General features: G+C 36.0%; 1 protein-coding gene across 18 annotated transcripts in view; it reads right to left on the reverse strand.

Moving 5' to 3' along the window:
- SPATA17 (spermatogenesis associated 17) overlaps positions 1 to 21,719 on the reverse strand; it is a 226,667-nt gene that overhangs the window by 86,652 nt on the left and 118,296 nt on the right. For all 18 annotated transcript variants that reach the window (XR_010150312.1, XR_010150313.1, XR_010150310.1 and 15 more), the window contains one exon: positions 3,518 to 3,721. Coding sequence is in view for 10 of the 18 variants with exons in the window: in XM_016938874.4 (XP_016794363.3) it covers positions 3,518 to 3,721 (204 nt within the window). In the remaining 8 variants the exon portion in view is untranslated. The remainder of the gene's footprint in view (positions 1 to 3,517; positions 3,722 to 21,719) is intronic.

Here is a 21,719-nt window from a genome sequence, read left to right on the forward strand (position 1 = left end):
ATGCCAAGTTATATGTTATATATGCAATGTGATGATTACTTACACTAATAGAAAAATAGTAATGTACATAATTCAAAATAGCAAAAATTCAATTATTCATAATATAAAATTCATTTTATATTTACATTTAAAACTATTTTAAATGCTTTCACTAGAATATTGATATAACTCTTATTTATAAAGGAATAATGAAACCATACTCTGAAGATATATCCCCCTAAAAAACTGAAAATTTTCCTACTATCTCTCTTTTGTCCCCTTGCTCACTCCACTATGCTTGTCACTCCAGTTTAGTAAAGGAACGAATGATCAGATTCAGATAAATGGATTAGTTTACTAGGTAATTGAGAATGCTGATACATGGGCCTGGCGTGATGGCTTATTCCTGTAATCCCAGCACTTTAGGAGGCCGAGGCAGGCAGATCACCTGAGGTCAGGAGTTGGAGACCGGCCTGGCCAACGTGGTGAAACCCTATCTCTACTAAAAATACAAAACTTAGCAGGGCATGGTGGCAGGTGCCTGTAATCCCAGCTACTCGGGAGGCTGAGGCAGGAGAATCGCTTGAACCAGGGAGGCAGAAGTGGTAGCGTGCTGAGATCCCTCCACTGCACTCCAGCATGGGCAACACAGCGAGACACCATCTCAAAAAAAGAATACGGATATAAATAGAATATCATAGGAACTGAATCAGAGATGCAGAAAAGGAGAAAGCAGTCCAAGGGGGAAACTGACTATAGATTTTCAATTATATTTTATAGCTCTTTCTCTAAGACAGTATAAACCATCAGTTAATAGTATTAATTATCAGTTAGTAGTTTTGAGAGATTAAAAAAAAGATAACAAATAATGGGAATTAAGGATGTAATTATAGAGAATGGAAACACAACATATATCACAAATAATTACAGTAAAGTGGGAGATTTTTAATGAAATAGAATGCAGGGCTATCTTATTGCAAGGATGATTCAATGGTTGAGGGTATAAAAGGCAGTCTCTAGGATGACTCCCAAGGGCCCCTGCCTCCTGGTATCCATACCGTCGTGTAGTCTTTTGCCCTTGAATATAAAACAGACTTACTCATTTCGAACATGGCAGAAGTGATGGGATGTCACTTCTAGCATTAGCTTTATAAGCCTGTGGCTTCTGTTTTGAAAGCTGTCTCTCTCTCTCCCTAGGATCACTCACCCAGAGGGAAGTGAGTTATCATGTTGTGAGGCAGCTCTGTGAAGACGCCAATGTGAGGAGGGGCTGAGGCATGACAACACCCAACCATGTGAGTGAGGGAACCAACCAAGAGGATCTCACTGCCCTCCTATCCCCACCCTCCGTCTGAGCCTTCATATGAGATCACGGTCATGGTTGGCATATTATTATTATTTTTAATAGAGACAGGCTCTCGCTATGTTGCCCAGGCTGGTTGTGAACTCCTGGGCTCAAGTGATCCTCCCACCTCACCCTCCCAAAGTGCTGGGATTATAGGCATGAGCCACTGTGCCTGGCCTGGCTGACATCTGGACTACAACATCATGAGAGAACTTGAGTAAGAGGAACTCACCAAAGGCTGTACCTAGAATGGCAAACCCACAGAAACTGTGAAGTAACAAATGTATGTTGGTTTAACCCATTAGATTTTGGAGTAATTTATTATACAGCAATATAGATACACAAGAGCACGCCTATTCAGGGAGTTAATGGTCAGGAGTTCTGGGAGTTTAACTGTGTGAGCCAAATCTAACACAATGTAGTTGATACTACATGGTGGCAGCTTAATTATTGATTGGGATGATAGACCTGTGGCTCTCAGGGACTTTTAGGATGGTGACAATCATCATTCACCCCACCCCACTCTACCCTTTAGCCTCAGGAAGTCATTTGCCAAACCTGTTGTACTACAATCTAGTTATAGGGATGATTTCCCATCTCTACTATGAGTCTTGCTTTGTTTTGAGCTGTCTCTAATTCTCAAATTTACATTTTTAAAATTACTCAAACCCAAGTTACATTTAAAATGGCATATAAAGACATATAGCATCAAATGAGAGGTTAAATTCAATAAAATTGATAATACATGTATTCCCAGCAACAACAGGTTATAACAAGTAGTGGTATAACAATATTTTTACATAAAAAATCTAGATTCTAGGAAATAATCCATGTTTTAACTTCTTATTCAATATAACAAGATTTAATGCCAAAGAAGTGTTTGTTCACTTCTTTGGTATATATTTGTAAATTACTTTGTGTTTATTATTTAAAATTAGAGTTGCAAAAAATAATTTTCCTCTGGTCAAAAAAATGGAACAAAACAATAATCTATATATATAGATAGATAGACAGATTATAGACTCTCTCTATATATATATAGATCGGTCGCCAGGCTGGAGTGCAGTGGTACGATCTCGGCTCACTGCAACCTCCGCCTCCCAAGTTCAAGTGATTTTCCTGCCTCAGCCTCCCGAGTAGCTGGGACCACAGGGTGCGGCACCATGTCCAGCTAATTTTTGTATTTTTAGTAGAGATGGGGTTTCACCATGTTGTCCAGGATGGTCTTGATCTCTTGACCTTATGATCTTTCCGCCTTGGCCTCCCAAAGTGCTGGAATTACAGGCGTGAGCCACTGTGCCCAGCCGTGTATTTTTAAAAAGCAAGACACTATAACAGAGTAGAGAAGGAGCCCATAGAATGGGAGAAAATATTTGCAAACCATGTATCTGATAAGGCATTAATACCCAGAATATATAGAGAACTCCTAAAACTCAACAACAAAAAACAGCCCAATTCAAAAATGGGCAAAGGACTTAGAATAGACATTTCTTCAAAGAAGACACACAAATGGCCAATAGGCACATAAAAAGATTCTCAACATTGCTAACAATTAGAAAAATGCAAATCAAAACTGCAACAAGAATGTGGAGAAATTGGAACCCTTGTGCCCTGTTGATGGGAATGGAAAATGTGTATAGATGCTATGGGAAACAGTATGGCAGTTTCTCAAATAATTAAAAATAGAATTACCATATAATCTGGCAATTCCACTTCTGAGTATATTCTTAAAAGAAATGAAAACACAGTCTCAAGAAGATCTTTTACACCCATGTTCACAGCAGCATTATTCACAATACATAAAGTGTGGTCGCAACTCAAATGCCAAATGCAGATAAATGGATAAACAAAATGTGGTATGTACATAAAATAGAATATTATTCAGCCTTAAGAAAGACGGAAATTTGGACATATTCTGCAACATAGATGAACTTTAAGAACATCATGCTAAGTGAAACAAGTCATGTCAGGGGATGGGGCAAAGGGAAATGGAGAGTTGTTTAGTGGGTATAGTTTTAATTCTCCAAGATGAAAAGAGTTCTAGCGACAGCTGATTGCACAAAAATATGAATGTACTTAATCCCACTAAACTATATAATTAAAAATGGTTAAATTAAGATAGTGTTATATAAAAAGTGCAAAAAATAGCAAGAATAAAATTAATGACAGAATTCTTATACAGCAAACTAGTACCTGACATTGCTTTCTATTAATAGGTGGTAGAATTTCAGACCGAGGAAAAGAACGGGTGCTTGTACAAGCTAGCCAATCAGTAAGGCTGGTGGAGTCCTTCTGCTTAACTTTAGGTCTTCGGTGTGTTAAAGGCTTTGCCTTTTGTAATTGCAGCTCCCATGGATCAGGCTCTTTTCTGAAGGGTGAATTGTATATTCCTGGAATCTAAAGAAGAAGAAAGCAATTTTGATTTTTTCTTTAATTTTCAGATGAAATAAAAGAAAGAGTTGTACCATGAAATTTTTTCTTATGTTTAAAGAATATTTTAAACTACAACTGTGGTTCTTAACCAGAGGTGGACTTCAGATTTACCTAAAGAGATTTTACAAAATACTCATACTTGTCTTTACTCTAGACCAACAATTTCAATATCTTTCAGAATTGAGCACTAAACATTTTAAAAACTAGTGAGCTCAAGTTCCTATCTGTCACACAGCCTTTTTACATCACTATACTTAAGAAAAAATTACAGTAAGACTCTAAGCCATTCATTTTGTATTCTAACTATATGCTATGTATATTTAACTATACGTGTAAGTCATACATTCACTCACAGGAAGTCAAATATACAATGCTTGAACAAGTTTCAGGTACAAAATATGTACTCAAATATTTGACTGATTATTTTAATTATTATTCATTACATAAACTAAGGGCAACTATCTTGACTTTTGTACTTTAATAATCAAATTGGTATCACCTATAATGCTACAGGTATCGCCTATAATATAGGCTATAATACTATATTATATATCACTCAAAATAACATCCTGTATTTCATGAGTTGTATTCACGTGGTTAGGTGCTATGCTTCTGTAGTATTATCTTTGCTGTTCTATCAATGACTTTGTCATGTACTGCATAAAATAGTCAAGAGTACCTTCCACACAATAGAGTTTCAATAGATGTATGTGTGACAAATATTAAGTCAAATTTAGCGTGTCCATTTTTGAAAATTTAATGTTGTTTGAATATACAAACTGCATAGAACGAAATTTTGATGGTATTATATTTTAATGGTATTAGATACCAATCTTTGATATATGGTTCCATGAAGCCTTATATCAAAATATATACACATATGTGTATATGTAAATATCATACACAAATGCATATTTAAAAGGAGAAGTTACATTTTAAAGGGCAATATGACTTATTTGGTGTCTTTGTAGACACTCTGGACTATATATTAAATATATCCATTCTTACTAAAAATGTGATTTCTCTTATGCCATCAACATATCCATAAACATTCCTTTTTGCTACATTTACTTCATGGAATCAGCAGTTCCAAAGCATTAACTAAGATAGCTGTCTTCGAAAACCTAAGAACAGTGTAAATTTCCAGCCTAACTCAGCAATAAGTGTTAACCTCTATCAAATACCTACCCAGGCTGGAGTCAACGTCCTATCCCAAATGCAATATCCTATTCCAAATGCAACGTCCTATCCCAAATGCAACGTCCTATCCCAAATGCAATGTCCTATCCCAAATGCAACATCCTATCCCAAATGCAACGTCCCATCCCAAATGCAACATCCCATCCCAAATGCAACGTCCTATCCCAAATGCAACGTCCTATCCCAAATGCAACATCCTATCCCAAATGCAGTGTCCTATAACAAATGCTTCCTTACTATGGGGATAACCACCACAACACCTATCACATTACACTGTTTCAAAATTATATTTGCATGTACGTCTTCCACAAGCTAGAAGCTGGAGCACAGAGAGTCTGTTCCAGGTATTTTTGCAACCCCAGGGCCTAGCAGGGTACATGGCACTTAGTAGGCACTCAATAAATGAATGTTAAATGCTTATCTAGAATAACAACGCACAGTTCGGAAAGGCCCGTGAAAACCTCTATTTCACTCTTGCTTTCCAAAGCAACATAAATATCTTAATAAAAAGTTTGAGACTTATTTCAGAATTGTATTGACTGCTTTCAAAGAATATACAGATTATACCATTTTTCTTTTTTTTTAACAGAACAGTTTCAATTTGCCTTAAAACACATTGTCAAAGACCTATTTGAGTCACCTCCAACTCAAATTTTTCTATTTTTTAATTGGAGACTAAATTTTTTTGGATACAAAGCAGTTAATGTAAATGCATTTAAACATTTAAAAATATTTTTGTACTGGCTCTTCTTTGAGATTTATTCTCTATTACAATTGATACAAGAAAAACACTGTGTGGAAAAACATTAAAGGCAGTTATATAAACCATTTTTAATGTCATGTTAACATGTTCTCACTATAACAGTAAATATAGACAAGGTAAATACACAGACAATAGCTTTCCATGGACAGTAATTTTTAAGTGGATGGCAATTATAAAGATAATTTCTAGGGTGATTTTCTAAGATTAGAATTTATTGATTGTACTAAGAAAAAAATAAATGTTATATTTTTAAAAGACTATTGTGACATAAAGTGTAACTAAATCTACAGTCTATAAAAATGGTATGAGAATACCATTCTCATCAGTGATGATCTAATAAACTGAATTCTGTTAGTTTTTTATGAACATTGCTACAACCTTACAGATTAAAATGGTAAAATACATACAATTTAGCTAGATTAAAATTTATCATTTGAAAATATCTACCTACCTGAATAACCGCTATCAGTTATTAACTTTACCCCATTAGAAATCCTCTTTGATCTCCTTGCACATTTGCATGCACGTGTATACATAGGCTAGATGGGAAATGCAAATGGATCAGTAGACATGATAGCTTTCTTAAATTATATTTTGCAACCTATATGGAGACCTCCTCATGTGTATTCTCTTTGCAATTTAAATCAAATATAGATCGAAAATATATTTTAATTGAATTTCAAATGTATCATTTAAAGTCTTCAAGGTGTCAGTATTTTAGAAATTAATTTAATACATTTGCTAAGTTATGTCAATAAAAACAGTCCAGCACTCCCACAATCCCTACAGCAGGCAAATACCCTATTTATTTATATTGATACAGTATTCATTTACTTATTATTTCTTTAAATAAATACAACAACCTTAACATACTATTGTCTCAATTGCCATATTTCATCATTAGTAAGCCACTTATGAATAATGGTTTCTTGTTGATTTTTAAAAATATTACTATGAGTCACAAAAGACAGGGTTAATCCTCAGGGACTATGGTATATTTTTCAGTTTTCACATTTTTCACAACTTAGAAGGGCTACTGCCAAGCTAGCTTTGGGGACTTCATTTTCAGCAATAATTTTCTAGAGTGACCAACACTATGGGGAAATCTGTGCTAACTGTTTAAAAAAAAAAAAGAAAAAGCCTACAACTGAGTTATTTGCAGTACTGTCATGCTAACATTCAACTCAATAAGACCCAAGAAATCTCAGGAGAAGACTCTGCTAATAGCTTCTTACTGACCTCCTTGCATCAGGCCCGGCTGCTGACTGGTGGCCCAGTGGTGAATATGGCAAATGAGGTGTGAAAGCACTGATTTTTTTTAAAGGCTACGATTCTGACTCGTCAAAAGGCAAAAAAAAAAAAAAAAAAAAAAAAAAAAGCAATGAGTTATATAATAGATATATATTTTTCTTGAATTCCCCCCTTCAGACTCTCCATCATGGGAACTTAAGCATGACCTAGAATATTAATTATGTCAGGTTGAGCAACGAGCAAATGTACCATTTGTTACCCAGTCACCCTTAGCATTACATTAATATTTTGAACCATTCCGTATTTCTACCAATCTATCAATTGGCTCTTTTCTTCTCAGTTTTTATTCTTATACTTAAGTATTATGTGGAAAAGTGTTAAAACGGTACAATTTATTTGAAAAGAAATGGATATACTTGTTTTATTTGGAGCACCTACTATTTTATTCCATGAAAAATGTTTTTTATGGCCATTTTCCACTCATACACTGACCTTTACTTTGTAATTGCCTGGGGGAAGCTATAGTCTAATTTTTTTCTCTTCTCTTTGTTACCAAGGTGTACTTTTAAAACAAGTTTCTATGAAATAGGAAGAATAAGACACAGGATAGTGTACACCTACAATTCCCAGATCACAATTACTAATGTTCTAATTTCATATTTTACCATAACAGAAATAACAATTTCTCATGATTTCCAAGGAACTGTTTATTCCGGGTATGAAGAATGATTAAGTATTCAGGATAGGTGGAAGAATTCAAGTTTTACTTTCACAAATGACAATTACGCAGCAAAAAAGAGTGGCTGACCACAAATAGAATAAAATTTAAAACTATTTTCTTGCCTCTTGATTAAAAATTTCTGAATACCACGAAACAGTTCTTAAAGGAGGTGTGTCTAAAATATGTTTGGGTTCTATGTTTTAAATCACATTTGCTTTTAAAAAATGATATACTAAGCCAGTAGGGAAGAGTAGTAAAGATCTCTCTCTAATAACTAGTAAAGTACAAGTGGCCAAAGAACTGTGAATGAAATATTTGCTAGGGTAGGGACTGCTGAATCTACACTGACCAATGTACTTCATCATAATTATCAGGACATACTACTGCCAGAGGATTTATAAAAATCCCACTCAGCAAATAATTGCCCTGCTGTTAGGAGATAGTCAGAGTGTTAACACACTGTCACAATCTAGCATTTAGTAAGATATTCTACATTCAATTACTCTTGCTAAGAACTAAAAGGAAACATGGTCATTTCTCAGCTACAGCAGTTATTTCAGACAATAGTTAACCCTCAGATATAGTACCCCAGAAGGAATAGGAATTTCATGGAAACATTAGGGATTCACAAAGGATACATCTGGTCAGAACTTATGTATATAAAGAAATATTTTTAAAAACTATTACTGATGTCAAATGCTTTTAGTCTTCTTTGTTTTACTTTAGTTAAGAAGGAATTTTTAAATGTTTTGAGCCATACTACTGAGTGGGGTCACATTAAATGCGGATCCCAGAAAGTTGAAAAAGTAACTTGAAGAGATCATTTGGAGCTCTTCCAAGAACTCCAGCCCTAAAGAACACCATCAAAAGGGGCATTTCAGCCAAGATCATGAGGTTGTTTATATGCTTATTCTAAGACCATTCTTCCTGAGTTCCTCAGGGGTGCAGATAAGAGGGTATTTCAAAAATAATAACTGCATTCAGCTTGAGTTTGTTTGGAGAAGTCTAGAACTCCTCAGAGGGATATAGTGCAAGGGGAAAGCAGATCTATTGGAAAATTCACCTTTAGAAGGTTCCCCTAACTATAGTGCTATACCATCTTCATTCTGGAACACATTCGTTTTTCCACATGTATTTCATATACGAAAGGTACACTTTGATTTTTTTTTCTCACATGATGGAAAATAAATACTGCAAATGAAATATTTCCTTTGATGTAGCTAGTTAACTAAAATGTATATCTTTAGCAATCTTTTTGATATCTTCTTCCATATGATCATACATTAAACATCCTAATAAAATGTTTGTCAAAATGAAGAAATTTAAATAGAATACTGAGAAAGGGTCCACTTTGCTAGATCCAAAATAGGCATAGAGGCAAATAAAAAGTTATCACTCCCATCAAGCTCTTCTCAGTGGTGGGGGTGGAAGGGATTAGGAGAATTGTTTTGTGATTGACTATTACATAACTAGCCAGTAGTAAGTGCCCTCTAATAACTTTTGAAGAGGTACACATCAAAGGCTGCAGTAAAAGTATACGTTCTGTGTAAAAAATATTCAAATTTGTTCTAAAGATAGGTAGAGCTGACTGGGCACGGTGGCTCACGTCTGTAATCCCAGCACTTTGGGAGGCCAAGGCAGGTGGATCATGAGGTCAGGAATTGGAGACCAACCTGGCCAGCATACTGAAACCCCATCTCTACTAAAAATACAAAAAATTAGCTGGGTGTGGTGGTGGGGCACCTGTAATCCCAGCTACTCAGGAGGCTGAGGCAGGAGAATTGCTTGAACCCAGGAGGTGGAGGTTGCAGTGAGCTGAGATCACGCCATTGCACTACAGCCCAGGTGACAGTGTGAAATTCCGTCTTAAAAAAAAAAAAAAAAAAAAAGATGGGTAGAGCTTTGCAATAAAGAAAAGAAAGGTATTCAAGACCAATATAATTATAAAAAAATAAAGACATGGTTGTGGGAAACCATATGCCTCTGTTAAAGAAACATGAAGTTGGCCAGTTTAAGCATGAGGTTATTGTTAGCGATGAGCTTGTAAAGATTGGGGTTAATTCTAGAAGGCTGAAAATTTGGACTTAATTCCGTACAAAATGAGAATCTCTTGTTTTTCACATCTCCTTTATTTATTTTTTTGAGATGGAGCCTTGCTCTGTTGCCAGGCTGGAGTGCAGTGGAGCGATCTTGGCTCACTGCAACCTCCGCCTCCCTGATTCAAGTGATTCCCCTGCCTCAGTCTCCTGAGTAGCTGGGTTTACAGGTGTGTGCCACCATGCCTGGCTAATTTTTTGTATTTTAGTAAAAACGAGGTTTCACCATGTTGGTCAAGATGGTCTCGATCTCCTGACCTCGTGATCTGCCTGCCTCAGCCTCCCAAAGTGCTGGAATTACAAGCATGAGCCACTGCGCCAGGCCCACATTTCCTTTAAAAGGTAAATTCAGAAAAAAGTCTGAAGCAAGCCATACTGGTGTGTGAAACTTGAAGATGCAGCCTCTGTGGAAACACAGGCAGTTAAAGAGACAAATCAGGCATCAGAACGAGTCTCAGATATGGCAGGAATGTTGTAATTATCAGACCAGGATTTACCATGAATAAGATTAATATGCTAAGGGCTTAATGAATAAAGTACACAGCATGCAAGGAAGATGGCCAATGTAAGCAGAGAGATGGAAAACTATTAAAGAACCAACACTGTAGCAGAAATGAAGAATGGCTTTGATGGGTTTATTAGTAGATTGGACATGGTTGAAGGAAGAACCTCTGAACTTGAGGATACGTCAATAGAAACCTCCAAAATGGAAAAGCACACAGAAGAAAGTTGTTAAAAATGAAACAGAATATCCAAGAGCTGTGGGACAAATACAAAAGGTATAACATATGTGTAATAAAAATAACCTAAGGAGAAGAGTGAGAGAAAGGGACAGAAGAAATATTTAAAGCAAGAAAGACTGGGAATTTACCCAAACTGATGTTAGACACCAAATCACAGACCCAGAAAGCTCAACAAAAATCAAGTAGGATAAATTTTAAAACGAACAAAACCATAGTAGGCAAATTACTTTCAATCTCAGAAAACCAAAGGTAAAGAAAAAATCTTGAAAAGACACAAAGAAAAAACACCTTACCCTAAGAGCAAAGTAAGAATTTTACACCCAATTTCTCCTCAGAAACCATGCAAGCAAGAAGAGAATAGAGTGAAATATTTAAAGTTTTAGGGAAAAATCCCACAAGCCTACACTCTACCCTATAAAATTATCCTTCTAATATAAAGGAGAAATAAAGACTTTCTCAGATAAAGAAAAATTAAGAGAATTTATTGCCAGTAGACATGCCTTACAAGAAATATTAAAAGGAGTTTTCAGAGAGAATGAAAATGAAATATCACAGTGTTTTCACTTATAAGTGGGAGATAAACATTAAGTACACATAGACACAAAGACAGGAAAAATAGACAGTGGGGCCTATTTGAAGGGGAAAGAAAGGAGAAGAGTGAGGACTGAAAAACTACTTATAAGATACTATGCTCGCCACCTGGGTGATAAAATCATTTGTACATCAAACTCTAACAACCCACAATGTATCCATATAACAAACCTGCATGTGTGCCCCGTGAACCTAAAATAAGAGTTGAGAAAAGACAAGAAAAAAAAAAAAAAGAGAACGATATAGGCCAAAAAATCAGATCTACATTTTTTTAAAAAAAGGAAGATCAGAGAAGAAATAAATCAAGGTAAAATAAAGCCTTTTATTTTTATTATTCTTAACTGAGCTAATAGAGAACAGTTTGTTCAAAATAATAGCGTCAAGGTATTCAATTATGAGGCATATGCATATAAATGCTTATGTATAAGTATAATAAATGACAATAATAATACAAGAGATGGGATGGAGAAATGATAATTATTTTGTTATTATAAGGTACTTGTACTACCTATGAAGTGGTATAGTGTTACTTGAAAGTGGAGTTGGATGAGTTGCAAATGTGTATTGCAAACTTTAGGGCAACTACTAATTTAAGTTAAAAAAAAGAAATGCAGCTTACATACTAAGAAAGTAGAGAAAATGGAATCATAAAATATGCAGTTAAAATCACAGAGGACAGAAAAAGAGTGTAAGACAAAATAAGAAGCAAAGAACAAGGGGCACAGATGAAAATCAATATCAAATATGGTAGATATTAATCCAACTAATATCTGTAACTAATATCAATAATCACTTTAAACACTAATGGTCTAAATAAATCAATTAAAAGATAGAGATTGTCAGAGTGGATAAAAAAAGAAGACCCAATTATAAGTAGTCTAAAAGAAACCCACTTCAAATATAAAGATGCATATAGATTAAAAGTAAAGGGCCAGAGAAAGATATACCAGGCTAACAATAATAAAAAGAAACCAGGAGTAGCTATGTTAATTTCAGGTACAGCAGACTTCAAAGTAAGGAAAATTATCAGGGATAAAGAGGGGTAATACATAATGATAAAGCACTCAATTTCCCAAGAAGACACAACAATTTGTAAAGTGTATATGCTTAGCAACAAAGCATCAAAATATGTGAGGCAAAATCTGATAGCTGTAGGAAGAAATAGATGAATCCACTATTATAGTGGGAGAATTCAACACCTCTCTATCAGAAATGAATAGAGTCTTCTCAGACTCATATAGAACACTCACCTAAACACTCACATAGAACACTCATCCTGGGCCATAAAACACATCTTAACAAATTTAAAAGAACAGAAATCAGACAAAGTATGCTGAGACCACAGTGTAATTAAACTAGAAATCAATAACAGAAAGAAAACTGGAGACCTCCCAAATACTTGAAGAATAAACAACACACTTTATCACATGGAACAAAAAAGAAATCTCAAGAGAAAATTTTAGATTTTTTGAAATAAATTAAAATTAAAATATAGCTTATCAACATTTGTGAGATTTAACAAAAGCAAGGCTTAAAGGAAAATTTATTGCATTGAATGCATATATTAGAAAAAATATATAAAATCAATAATCTAAGCTTCCATATTAGGAAACTGAAAAAAGAATAGCAAATTTATTCCAAGGCAAGCAGAAGAAAAGAAGTAATAAAAATTGGAGCACAAAATAATAAAATTGAAAACAGAAAATCAGTAGAGAAAATCAACAAACCAAAAGCTGGTTCTTTGGAAAGATAAATAAAATTAATTATTCTCTATCCAGGCAAACAAAAAAAAAGGAAAGAAGATGCAAATTACTAATATCAGAAATGAAAGGGAAGACATTACTACAGATCTCATGGATATTAAAAGGGTAATAAAAAGGAATATTATAAATGACTCCATGCCCACAAATTTGATAACCTAGATGAAATGGACCAATTTCCATTTCATCTCAACAGTGAGAAACTAGAATCTTTATCCCTCTAAGATCAGGAACAAGGCAAGGATGTCTCCTCTCATCACTTCTTTTCAACACTGTACTGGAAGTTAAATTACTAGAATTTAAATAAATTATAGAATGGGCAAAATACCTGGACACCTCCCCAAAGAAGATACACAGATGGCAAATAAGTATAAGAAAAGATAGTCATTATCATATGTCATTAAGGAATATCATTATATACCAACTGAAATGGCCAAAATACAGAACACTGATACCACCAAATGCTAGCAATGGGTGTGGAGCAACAGGAACTCTCATTTATTGCTGGTGGGAATGCAAAATGATACAGGCACTTTGGAATGCAGTTTGACAGTTTTTTACAAAACTAAACATACTCATCATATAATCTAGCAATTGTGTTCTTATATATTTACCCAATTGACTTGAAAACTCACCTCTGCACAAACACCTGCGCAAAAATGTTTACAGCAGCTGTTCACATAATTGCTGAAACTTGGAGGCAGCCAAGATGTTGGATAAATACACTGTGGTACCTCTAACAATGAAATAATATTTAGCACTAAAAAACAATGACCTATCACACCATGAAAAGACATGCAGAAACCTTAAATGCATATTACTAAGTGAAAGAAGCCCATCTTAAAAGGCTGTATGACTCCAACAATCTGACATTCTGGAAAAGAGAAAACTCTGGAGACAGATAGTAAAAGGATCAGTGGCTTTCGGAGGTTGTAGGGAGGGAGGGATGAAGAGGCAGAGCACAGGAGATTTTTAGGGCAGTGAAACTACTCTGTATGATACTATTATGGTGGATATATGTCATTATAGATTTGTTAAACCCATAGAACATACAGCATCAGGAATGAAACCTAATGTAAACTATGGACTTTGGGTGCTAATGATGTATCCATGTAGGTTCATTAATAGTAATAAATGCACCATTTATTGGATGTTGGATGATGCAGGATGTTGGCAGTGGGGAAGGGTGTGCATGTGTAGTGGAAGGCAGTATATAGGAAATTTCTGTGACTTCCTATCAATTTTTCTATAAATCTAAAACTGCTCTAAAATATAAAGCCTATTTTTTAAAAAAGTAAGTGGCACCACCAGCTCCTCAGCTTCTTAAGTCAAAAACCTGAGAATCATCCATGATGACTACTGATTTTCCCCTACCCCATATATCCAACCCACTAACGAGTTTTATTAATTCTAGCTCCAAAATACATCTTGAATCCATAGGCTTCTATTCATATCCATGGCCACCATCCTTGTCCAAGCAACCATAATATCTTTACGGAAGTGCTTCACACTTACAGGTTCTCTCCATCTGCTGTGCTTACCCCCTATCTGCAAGGAAGTCCAAGTAATAAAAATAAAAAGTATTTTAGTTCCTTAATAAAAAGCTGTCATTAGCTTTTCAATGCACTTAAGAAGATCTCATAAATTCTTAACAAGGCCCATTCTTTTCTGTTCCAACCTCATTTTAGCCACTCTCATCCCTCACTACACAGCAGCCACATTTTTTTCCATTTCTTCAATACATGCCAGTTATATCCATGACTCAAACTCACCAAAAATGTTTTTTTTTTCCATCTGCTTATTTGCCTGGCCAAATCACACTCATCCTTAAGAATTCACACTAATTATCATTTCTTTAGAAAGACTTTTCATGACCCACACACATTCTAAATTAGACTGTCCTATTCTATTCTTTCTCTCATGGGACCCTTTTCATTTTCTTCATGGCACTTACAACTAATTGTATGCATATATGAGTAACTGTTTTATAATGTCTATCTCCCCAAGTCCAGTTTACTTTCCAAAAGGACAAGGACTGTGTCCATTTTCTTGGCCTCTACATATGATAAGTTGTTGGTTCTCAACTCTGGCTGCGCATTAGAAGAATTTGAAAAATACTGATGTTCAAGCTTTTCCCTAAATTGACTCATTCAGAATCTTTGAAGCATGTGTCTGAGCATTTGTCTAGTTTAGTTAGTGGGGTTGTTTTTTGTTTGTTTGTTTTTTGTTTTTTTGAGGCAGGGTCTCACTCTGTCACCCAAGATGGAATGCAGTGGCAACCACTGCCTCCTGGGTTCAAGTAATTCTCCCACCTCAGCCTCCCCAGTAGCTGGGAATACAAGTACACACCACCACGCCCAGCTAATTTTTGTGTTTTTAGTAGACATGGGGTTTCTCCACGTTGGCCAGGCTGGTCTCAAACTCCTGACCTCAGGTGATCTGCCTGCCTCGGCCTCCCAAAGTGTTGGGATTACAGGCGAGAGCCACTGCGTCTGGCCTAGTTTAGTTTTGTTTTTTAAAGCTGATGTGCAGCCAGGGCTGAGAACCCTAACTATTGCTTATCTCCATAACTGGCATAGAGTAGACAATCTATCGTGACCTGAATAACTGATATAAAGCCATAGGTCTACAGAGAGGTTAAAATTTCTTATTCAGAGGTAAGGAAAAAGAGCAATGAAAATAAAGGATGAGATAGATGGGGAAACATTCCATAGAGTAGAATCAAAAGGCATTGATATTGGATTAATTAAGAGGAATGTAAGAGAATGTGGAGTCATCGAAAAGCTTGGGTTTGGAACCAAGTCAGAGAAGGTAGAAAGAGGAATATGAATATCTGTTTTGAAGTTATTAGGATTGAGCTTCCCTTAAAACATTCAGGTTGAGAGGTCCAGTGTATTGTTGTAAGAGTGGGTCTGAAACTTAAAAAAGAGGTCGTAGCTAGCAACTGGAGTGTTTTCTAAATAAAAATAGCTAAAGGTGTGAAAAGTGGATGGGGTTACTGAGGGAGAGTGTAGACTGAGAGAAGAGCCAAGGGGAAAGTCTTAGGAGTGTGCACATTAAAGAAATGAGTGGGAGAAGAGAAGCCCATGAAGGGCACTCAAAAGAGCAAACAGCGAGGGAGGAGAAGCAGGACACAAGGGAGAAGACCATTTCATGAAGGAGGTCAGAAATGTCAGATGCTACGAAGAGGTGGAACAGCATGAGGACGGAGAATGCACACCTGGAATGGTAATCAGAAGGTGACGGGTGACCTCTGCAGCAGCAGATTCTGTTCTTGTGGCTGATATTATACTGTAGTTCAATGAATGTGAGAAAACAAAGGGGATTTCTATTCAACCCTACTGCATTTTGAAAGACTTTGCAAGAAAGATTCCATTTAAAGAACTTTCTGGGACATCTTCCTCACTAAACAATTCTCTCTTTACATGTAAATATCAGGTCACTATTTTACTGATCCTTGAAAAAAACGAACTAAAATTGCTTGTTTTCTTGCTTAGGCAATTTCTCTAGGCTTGCTGCTTTCTCTAAACTCTATTAACGCCCTACCCCTACCCCTAGTCCACCCTCTACCTCCAATATGGCTTCATTGATCTCCTTTATCTGCAACCTCTCAAGACTGATTCCTGCTCTTCCATTTGAGTCACAATCTTGCTAAGTTTATGAATAATTAGGTAATTCTGATAAATGTTGATATGGAGAGAGATATATATATGTATATGTATACTGGAAGTACACTATTCTGTGGAGTTAGGATGCCTGGTGTTTGAGCAGTATCGGGAAGGAAGAGAAGGAGTTTGGTGTATAAGGTGTGGCAAGGCATTCTCAGAAAACAACAAGAGTGCAAAGTAACAGAACCTTTAAATAACTTTGGAACTAAAGAACTATAAATAGTCCCATATGACATCACAATATACCAGACATACAGAAATTACTGAAGAAGACTGAGAAGAAATGACCAGAGAAGGAGAAAAAGATGACCATAATGTCACAAAGGCCAAAGGAGGTTTCGAGAACTGAAGTGTAATGAGCAGTGTGCAGATCTCAGAGAGGTCCCACATGTTTATACTTAGGAGATTCCTGGTGGCCTTACCAAGAGTTATTTTCAGTAGAGTAGTAGAAGTGGATATCAAATTCCATAGTGATTTCTAGACTTCACTATGACTCCCTTATGCACCATTTCTACATATTCTGAGCTGGCTTATTAGGCATACTAACAATGACTGTGTGCCCTAAGAAAAATAGAAGAAAATCACAAAATATGTTTTTATGACCACCATCCTCCTACAAACCTTCTATTATATACTCTTTTTCTCTGGATACCTAGTGTTTTCACTTACTTGGATTCTTCTACAGGTAATTTGACTTCCAAATGATTTCATAGTTTGAGTTTAAAAGATAGCCTCCAAGATAATTTGGTGCTGAAAGAAAAACCTCCAGAATTACAGAACTAGACAAGTGAACGAAAATTTTCTTTTGTTAAAGAAAATGTAATAATATAATTGGGCATTTGTTAAACTTTATTTCTAGTGTTATATGGGATTCTGCAAAAAACTGATTTCCCACCAGTCTTTGAAGAAGGAAGAAGCCATTTTAGGTTTCATCAAGTATGGTTGAATGCCTCAGGGGGACATGCTATATTGCCCTTATCTGACTGGCCACAATCTTGTATCCAGATGTTAAAGATTTTCAGAACACTGAACCCTTATATAGTCTTCTTCTATAAACTTGTGGCTTCTTACAGGAAAATTATTAAAGTATCTATTAGATATAGATTATACCTGCCATTTTGTGATTATTAATTGAGCTAAGTGATTAGAATTTTTTTCACTTTTCTGTATGTTATCCTTCAATAAAATTGTATATTTTTAGATTATCTTTTGTTTTCCTATTTTGTTCTGATCTTGATAGTAGAAGGCCCAGAAAATTCAACTATTTGATAGTAGAAAGCCCAGAAAATATAACTATTCTTCACAACCCAGTTATCTTTTATCACCACTCAAACTTTAAGTCTCTCTGGTGGTAACATAATTTGGTCACAAAGTAATTAGAGCAAAAATAATTTGGTCAATACAAATTTTGATCGAAAAACCGATCTCTAAAATGAACAAAAGCTCTACTCTCTGGATTTTTGGGTGTACTATTGGGTTGCTTGTATATGTCTTTTTTTTTCATTTTTCAAAATTTGAGAAAATAGTTCTTCCTTTGTACTTTCGAATACATAATTTACTTTCAGTCTATCATTACTGTAGTATTTAAAATAAGGACAGTATAGCAACTTAAGTTTATCCACAATAGAAGATGGTTGGATCAAGCCACTATTGATCCATTTGCTTTTTAGTCAAATTGCTTATGACCAAATAATTTTCTGCCAAATTACTTAATAATATCTCTCTTTTAACTATATTCTTTGGTATACTCGTTCTCAAACTACTGCACTACTTTTCTGAAGACTTCTGATTTCCTTGCCTATAATATTTTCAACCTTGCCCTGTGGAGCCCCTATTCCATCTATATGAAACAATCTCCCTCTGCCTCAAACTTTTCAATAAATGTATTTTTATTATAAATGAACTTCCTGCTCCTCTAGAAAACCACTTCCCTTGCTGCCATACTGAGCAAAGCATTTTAGTATTCCTTTGTATCACAGTCACCACAGAAAGGTTTTCCTTAACTCAGTTCCCCATTGCCACTTTCAATGTGGTACTTATCTACTTTTTCCTTTTTGTTTTTAGGCATAGTCTTACTCTTTTGCCCAGGCTGGAGTGCAATGGTGCAATCTTGGCTCACTGCCACCTCCACCTCCCAGGTTCAAATGACTCTCCTGCCTCAGCCTCCTGAGTAGCTGGGATTATAGGCACCTGCTACCACACCTGGCTAATTTTAGTATTTTTAGTAGAGACGGGGTTTTGCCAAGTTGGCCAGGCTGGTCTCGAACTCCTGACCTTGGGTGATCCACCCACCTCGGCCTCCCAAATTGCTGGGATTACAAGCGTGAGCCACCATGCCCGGCCTCATCTACTTTTTTGTAATCTGAGTATTTCATATTTTTCCCTATTGTAGTTATCATAAACTGACTTGCTGGTTATTCCCCCATATTCACAATAGCCTTTGGCACATGGTCCAGTCTTCCTTTTTACTGCATGTTCCTGGATAATTTTAGGTTATTTCATATACAGATGGCAACCCATCCCAATATTATAGCCTCATAGTTCTTTGATGCCTTCATGTCCACTGACCTTCACATAAATGGAATGGTGACCACACCTCATACATCCCCATCATCCACACTTCTCTGTGTAATTATATAACCTTAAAGATCAATATCTCACCCTCTTACCACAACTTTCTGGTCTGTTAGTTATCTCATATTCTTATTCTTGTTACCCATAAGTTCATTCCCTGGAGATCTCAAGTCAATTGATTCTTCCAACCTTTCCTAATCTATTGTCTCCTTTTCACCCTCACTTAGTTCCTTGCTCATCTGAGTTCCATTGTTGATTATGTTAATCACGCAAGGCTCTAACATCAATCATCTTGCCATACCCACTGGGCCATATCCCAAACAAGAATCATTTCAACTATGCAGGAGAGCTTAGTGGTTATGAGCATGTGTTCTGGAGGCAGATTAACAAAATCCAAATTCCCACCTCCACCTTTTATTACCTTTGTAATTTTAGCCTGCATTACATAACCTCACTGTATCTGTTTTCCCCTCCATAGTAATGGAACTACCTTATAAGGTTGATAAAGATTAAAGGTACTAAATCTTTAGTACCTTTCAGCTGTTCAAAAGCTAAGGCACTTTGAACAGTGGTTGACACAAAGTAAGTACTCAACAAATGCTAGCTTTTTTTTCCTAAGCGATAGTGTCATGTAGTCATTGTACATGTGGGCTCTGTTCTAGACCATCAAATACTAACACTGATATTGGGCTACTTATTAATCTCTTTGTGCCTCATTGACAATTGGAAGTAATAGTCTATCTCATAGGATATGTGAGGATTAAAATAAATAATTTATGTAAAGCACTTATAAGAGTACTTGGCTCACAGTAAGCATTCAATAAATATTAGCTGTTATTACTACTATCATTCTGCATGCCTACAACATCAGGTTGTTGATAACTGCTGGAATAAATTACATAACCAGGCAGACTGCTATTTGTGGATTTCAAATCTAGCTGGCCCCCAGTACCACTAAACATTCCACCCTCTCTCATTCTTCTAAGGATTACTCTGGAAGATCAACCAGAATATTGAGGTATTCAAACACTAATTACTTTAACATCTGACCTTTCCCACAAAAGCATCCTTACATGATCCTACATTAATTTTATTCCTTCTTGACCTAGAAGTTCAGGTCTTCTTCCACTTGTTTAAGCCTACAACGTAATGATCTTCACTGCATCCTCTTTCACCTTTTCGGGGTCCATGTTTATTTGGTTATTTTTTTCTCTTCTGTATTTTCAAGCCTTCTCCCTCAAGTAGCTCTGACGAACATGTACAAGCTTCTACCATTCTAAAACTCTCCTCTAACCTTGCTTCCTTGCCAACCCTACAAATCTAGTTAGTGGGAAGTACATATTTCCCATTCCTCATGCTTTCACGGGCTTCTCTCTGCCCTTCAGTATGTCAAGGAAGAAGGAGTGGGTTTGTAGTTTGTGCATCAGGAAAGGAGTTGATTCGACCTAATTTAGCCCCTTCCCCCCACCTCTTGAAAGCCAGCCTATTTATGGGAAGCAAATATCCTTTGCTCTCACTTCCTTTCAGATCTACAGGGATAGGCCTAGTTTTCCTCCGCTGTCCCTGACTAGGGGGTAGATTTAATGATGGAACTAAATAGAAGCAAGCTCATTATTGACTCAGATGTAAACTTCCAATTCAGCTTTCATTACTAATTTTGAGATAGAGGTATGTTTTTATCTCCAACTATCTGTCTTTTTTATTTTTCTCTCCACTGGTTCTGAAATCAGGCAGGAAAAAGGGGATTTATGTATTGGGCTCTAACACCTGTCTTTCCCATCTTAGCCAAGTTTCCACCCTGATTATTCCGTAACAGTACTTTGGCAAATATCATGTCTCACTTTTGCCATTAACTATATTAATGTCTCAGATGGTACTGAATATACCAGTAAATGAATCTTCCGTTTTATCATTTGGGGTGTAGCAAGCTCAGTTTTTAACTGTCATGAGTATTCATTAAGTAAAAGAAACATTGCTAATTAGATCAAGAATGAGATGTCGAAGGCATTTGTATTTTTATAAACATCCCTTCGTCTCATAAAATGATTACAAACCAATGTGTAACAGGATGTTGAACAGGATTTCTGTTGTTTCAGAATTTCAGCTGGTGTTTCAAAGATGAAAATACTAAGTAGATGACAAGTACCCACTTATTCCTCTCTTCATTGTTCTTCTTCTGGCATGACAAATAGATTGCCTAAGAAGTGTCCACAAGGACCCATGAAGCCTTGCTTCACTTCCTGTGAGAGGGCCTTGCATCTGAATTGTCTCTTCCACCTCCTGATCTCTGAAGAAACTGAGAAACTAATTCCCACAAAGTATTAAAGGCTAATAATGTTGAATATGTTGTCTAGAAGTTGCTTTCAAGTGAACAGAACTCTTAAAATACAATTTCACTCATAATCCAGGAAAATATTCTTAAAGTAGTCCCTTTCTCAGCTCCCTTGAAACCATCCATAAACGGGAAGCGTGGTTTTGAAGACAGCCAGAGCTAAGTTTGAAATTTAGTTTCATCCTATATCTATTGTGTAACTTGGTTTAATTTGGGGCACACAGAGTCTAAAAAATATTAGCTTTCCCCTTTGCCTTTTCTTG

This window comes from Pan troglodytes, chromosome 1 (assembly GCF_028858775.2).
Source record: "Pan troglodytes isolate AG18354 chromosome 1, NHGRI_mPanTro3-v2.0_pri, whole genome shotgun sequence".
Lineage (NCBI taxonomy): Eukaryota > Metazoa > Chordata > Mammalia > Primates > Hominidae > Pan > Pan troglodytes.